General features: G+C 33.8%; 1 protein-coding gene across 2 annotated transcripts in view; it reads left to right on the top strand.

The window, feature by feature from the left end:
* Positions 1 to 2,908: 2,908 nt before the first annotated feature.
* The window catches only part of LOC112506840 (rop guanine nucleotide exchange factor 7-like), a 4,423-nt gene continuing 1,536 nt past the window's right edge, over positions 2,909 to 5,795 (top strand). Inside the window, exons 1-6 of one of the 2 annotated variants that reach the window (XM_025111138.1) lie at positions 2,909 to 3,509; positions 3,799 to 3,915; positions 4,026 to 4,180; positions 4,299 to 4,373; positions 4,569 to 4,859; positions 5,077 to 5,433. In XM_025111138.1, the coding sequence (XP_024966906.1) occupies positions 3,128 to 3,509; positions 3,799 to 3,915; positions 4,026 to 4,180; positions 4,299 to 4,373; positions 4,569 to 4,859; positions 5,077 to 5,433 (1,377 nt within the window). In that variant the 5' untranslated portion in view covers positions 2,909 to 3,127. The remainder of the gene's footprint in view (positions 3,510 to 3,798; positions 3,916 to 4,025; positions 4,181 to 4,298; positions 4,374 to 4,568; positions 4,860 to 5,076; positions 5,434 to 5,795) is intronic. The other variant, XM_025111139.1, reaches the window with a different exon arrangement.

Below are 5,795 nucleotides of genomic sequence, written 5' to 3' on the forward strand. Positions count from 1 at the left end.
TTTTGGTGTAATCATATAATATGGGTGTGATAATCATATGATATGAGTGGTGATACTTATGTGATAGATGTGTGATATGAAGAAAAAATGTTAATGAGAAGAAGAAGAAGATAACTACCAAGAGTAAAATGTGGAACGTGAAAAGATAATTATGGTTAATTAAAATAAAATAAAAWTTATAAAAATTACTTAATTACATTATTGTCCTTATTAAATTATTTATATATAATAAAAGTTAATTTATTAATTAAAAAAGTATGAGGTTATTGGGTTGTTCTCGCATTTTCGTAAATCACAGGGGTTCTCGTTTGAACCTCCACCTATATATATATATATATATATATAACGCATCGGGATGTAAAATATTATTTTAAAATGAGAAAAAAAAATTAATACAAATTTTCATCATGAAGTAAATCTGAAGTTTATGGAGTGTTTAATCGTAGAGATGGTTAAATTGGGACCGCTTACACTTTTAAATGGAATTTTAAATTGGGACCTCTTATATTTAGGCCTGATTTAAAAAAAGAAAAACTATTTTTTAAAAGTTTTACAAGATTTTTAAATATATTTCAGTAATAAATATCAAAAATCTTAATTATAAAAATATGTACAATATTTTTGTATCAAAAAATTAAAAAAAAATATATTTTTTTATTAAAATACAAGTCGGGCTCAAAACTGTATTTGAGATCGCATCGATGGGATCGGGACTCGTAACCTTACCTAGATTGGCCTTAGGATTTTTGGTCGGGATCGGGAAAGGGACCGGCGACCCCAATTTTGAAGGGACGGTTTTTTGGACCAACCCAACCTCGTTAGAGATTGATTATTGACCATCTCTATTTTACCATATTAATTTTATGTAGTTCAAACATGAAGCTATATTTATACAGTAATATAATGTAAACTTAAATTAAATTTAAGAATAATTTTATGATATAATAAATATGTATGATGATTAAAATATTAAAAAAAAAATCAATTAGGGTTGTTAAGAAGGAATTGGTTTTGGTTGGAACCACCAGCACTAGCTAGATGGTATTCCAAAATGTAAACAACCACCCTTAAGAGGAAAGACAAATAAAGACATCATCTGGTGGGGGAATAAAAACATCATCATGGAGGGGAGGGGTGGGATACCAAAATTGGAAATATATATATATATATATATATATATATATATGAAAAGATTTAAACGAGAACACTTTTATTTTATAAGAACGCGGGAACATCCTTTTACTTTAGACAATCACATGTGATATTATTATTTCATCACATATGATACACATGTGATACTAAATCAGAGACGCGGACGATTTTCGATACGATATTGGTTGCGGGTCAATTCGTCCTTGCACTACTAAGCCCACTCACAAGTATTATCACATGTGATAAGGTTGTTGTTGGTATGATATTATAATTTATCAAGACCATCACATGTGATGCTAAATCATAGACGCAAACAACCTTTGGCACAGCCTAAGTCGTAGAACACGTCGTCCGCACATCACAGGGTCCCCTCACGTGTATTATCACATATGATAAGGGTATTCTCGCGTTTTCGTAAAATAGAGGTTTTCTCGTTTGAATCTCCACACACACACACACACACATATATATATATATATATATATATGTATGTGTGTGTGTATAGACTTAGGATCACGTGAGACCAACATGTTTTCATGAACCCCTGAGACCACTTGTTTAGACTTGAAACTTCACAACCAAATGTTATGAAGGTTCGATTTTTTTTTTACCTTCACAGTGTTTTGCTGTAAAGTTTCAAGTGTAAAAAAATGGTTTCACGACTCTTACGAAAACATATTGGTCTCACGTGAACTACATATATATATATATATATATATATATATATATAATATTTTAATAGTTTTATTAGATTTTCATAAATAACTAAATTCAGATACTTGGTTCAAGGTCCATTTTGTTACAAAAGGTAAAAAAAACTAATATTGGTTCGCAATTTAGCAAGGCAATCACGATTTTACATCTCGTCAACTACATGTATGGTCCATCTTGATTGGCTCATACAAGATCTGATCATTTAAATCGTTATTTATGGTTTCTGTCAGATAATTTATTCAATAATGATTGAAAAATAACGTAATTCATACAAATAAAAATGTAAATGAACAAATTTTTACATGATTTGGTGGTTCCTTCCTACCACTCAAATTAAACATGATTAATGATTTATTCTTTTTATTTACTTTCAAAAATAATATTTATTTAAAATATAAAAACCAAAATGGATCCTTTGCAAAACATTGACCATGACTTGAATTTGATACAATGTAATTAAAATAAGATAATAATATGATTTATTAAATAAGAATTTAATTAAATTATTTAAAAAATGAATTTTGTTGAATTGATTCTCATTCTTGTGATTACATGCCATGAGGAGACAAATAGTCTTGGCATCATCATGTTGTGCCCATGGCATGCATAGGAATAGTAAGACAAAACCTTGTTTGGATGTGAAATTACTAAACTACCCTCTATTAAATATATCACTACCCAACCTTGTTTTAATACGAAATTACTAAACTACCCCTTTATAAGAGACGTAATCACGGTTGTTTTTGATGAAAACATTTTCATATACCGTTATACGGATAACGGATGTTATTAATTATTGTGAACGAGGACCTTGTGCTCTCATTTTCGTTGAAATTGTGAAAACGCTRTCTCGAATTTATTGAGTTCGTTGAAAATTAATTGTCGTACTTGTTTTGAAACGGAACAGAAAAGACARGGTAAAGGGCAATTTGGTCATTTTGGTTAATGAGGAAGGAAGAATCATAATTAAGCGTATTGAGATCCATAACACGCTCCCTTTTAAGATTACTTTGAGAGCAAAATTTGAAATCATCACACATAATTATGCAACGAGAGCGAACCCAAACAAGAGGCGCCTTCTTCAAGCAAACACAAAGAAACCCTCTTTGATTAATTCTTCGTATATAACAGAAACCCACCCAATCGATGAGATGAAGCTCCAACAACCGATAAGAAGGAGACAAGATCAAACAAACCCATTAAAGAACTGTTGTTTAATTTGCAGAATTGATTGCTAGGGARCGGTTAGTTTTTGAAGAAAATGGATCTTGCATTGCAGGGGTTTGGTATGGTGGTGAATAACTCTGCTTATGATGATGATTCACCTTGTATCGTTGTCGATTGTGGGAAGAAATCAGAGGAGTGTAAGAAAAAAGAAATTAGGGGTTGTTTAGATACATGTGAAGAAGAAGAAGAATTTGGTGGAAACAGTAGCTCAAGCTCTGATTTCATGGCGTTGTTTGATACTGTTTTGAATGAAGAACACATTACTAGTTTTGACGACTCGTCTTCTCCTTCTTCCATGGATGTGGTGACGGAGAAGAACGAGAATGAGGCCCCACATTGTGGCGATTCTGAAGATTCGCAGAAACCCCTTTTGGGTCAAAAAAAGTTAGAGAAACAAGAGCCAACAGCTCCTTCAGGTAGTCTCTGCCAAATGATCACAGTGATCTCTTTTGGTGTTCATATTTCAATTTAGGTTTCTATTATTTGATATGCAACAAGTTAATGTCTATCAAGTGTTTGATGTAATGTTTAGCTTTGATTTGGGGTTTAAACCATCTGTCTGATAGATGTGGCTGCCGATTTCTCTTTGTTTGATGATTCTTGTTTATCTTTGATATGGGTTTTAGCTCTATKTTTGCTAGCAATTGTTAATATCTCYCTGTTTGACGTTTTCTATGTGGGTTTTTGATTTGGGGTTTTCGATAGAGATTGACATGATGAAAGAAAGATTCTCAAAATTGTTGCTTGGAGAAGATATGTCTGGTTGTGGGAATGGTGTTTGCACAGCTTTGGCTATCTCGAATGCCATTACAAATCTTTGTGGTAAGCCAATAAAATGAATTAATCAGGTCAAAAGATGATCGCAAATTTGGTTACCAATGACAGCACTTTTGATGATGGTTGGTTTCTTTTCGATTTTCTTGAAATYTCAGCCACACTTTTTGGACAAATATGGAGGTTAGAACCTCTACGCGCTGAAAAGAAATTGATGTGGCGAAGAGAAATGGAATGGCTTCTTTGTGTTAGTGATTACATCGTGGAGTTGATACCGTCTTGGCAAACTTATCCGGATGGAAGCAAACTTGAGGTAAAATTGTTGTTTTTTGAATTCATGTTCCAAATGTTGCTAAATTTTGCATCTTTTTTCTGCAAGAAATGCTTGGCTCACTTGATTATCTTTTGGTTTTTGTGTGATATGATTTTAGGTCATGACGAGTAGACCACGATCTGATCTGTATGTCAATCTTCCGGCTCTTCGTAAATTAGACAACATGCTTCTCGTGAGATTCTTAAACCCTTCTTTTTTCGTTGATTACATATAGATTATACTCCCCTAATCTTGGTCACTAATCTTTTCGGATTTTAAACTTTTCCTTTTACATGTGTGATCATATTCTTTACTTCATTTTCATCTGATTTTAATCAAATTATATCAACTTTGAATTTGTAAGGAAGCAAATTTGTGTTTGTTACAGGAGATATTGGACAGTTTTGAAAAAATGGAGTTTTGGTATGTGGATCAAGGCATTCAAGCTCTGGAAACAGATGGTTCATCGTCTTTCGGTAAAGTTCTCCCACGCCAAAAAGAAAAATGGTGGCTGCCTGTTCCTCGAGTCCCAGCTGGTGGTCTCAGCGAGAACGCAAGAAAACATTTGCAAAACAAACGCGATTCCACAAATCAAATACTAAARGCTGCAATGGCTATCAACAGCATTACTTTAGCCGATATGGAGGTTCCTGAGTCGTTCTTGGAAGCACTTCCAAAGGTATCATCGGAATGATTCTTAGTTTTTCTTAAACTTCCTGAACAGAACTTTGGGGTAAAATTGTCATTTAGTTAATTAAAAAGTGCAATAATTACCATATATGTTTCCCTTTTTCATTGTAAACATTTATTTTGGGACGGATGGAACAATTTCAAATTCAATGATGCCCTTTTCGAAAACTTATTTTGTTTGTTGATATTCGTTTTTTTTTTTGCAGAATGCGAAAGGGAGCTTAGGTGATCTTATTCATCGGTATATTTCGTCGGATCAATTTTCACCCGAGTGTCTCTTGGATTGCCTCGACCTATCCTCYGAGCATCAAGCTCTTGAGATTGCAAACCGTGTGGAGGCCTCGATCTACATATGGCGAGGAAAAAACAATGTGAAACCCGTAAATGTGGTGAGTCGGTCCTTTTCAAGGTCATCATGGGACAAGGTTAAGGATTTGGTAGCCGATCTTGATAAAAGGGAAACGTTAGCGGATAGAGCCGAAAGCCTCTTGCTTTGCTTGAGACAAAGGTTCCCTGCCCTTCCTCAAACCACCTTGGACATGAGTAAAATCCAATATAACAAGGTATATATCTTCACCTCCTGCATATATACACATAGGGTTGGTTTCCGGTGAAAAGGGCAGTTATAGTTAGAAGTATAAGAAGAGATCTCCAACTCAAGCGAAGATATATTTCTAACCCCTCAGTAACTAATAATCAAGCGAGACACAATCAGTTTCGCTACAACACCCGTTGCTCAAGCTAATTGTCCACCTTGGATTAATCCTAATTGAATGTCAACACTAATAAAGTGCACCGAAAAATTCCTTCAAAAGCTCAATTTATGGGTGGGCATGAGATTAAACTACCCTTCTCACACGATCCTTCGCTTATATACATATATAGGCAAAAGATTGTGTGAGAAGGAGAGTTAAGGTGAGAAGGG

Source organism: Cynara cardunculus (assembly GCF_001531365.2).
Source record: "Cynara cardunculus var. scolymus isolate 2C chromosome LG 2, CcrdV1, whole genome shotgun sequence".
Lineage (NCBI taxonomy): Eukaryota > Viridiplantae > Streptophyta > Magnoliopsida > Asterales > Asteraceae > Cynara > Cynara cardunculus.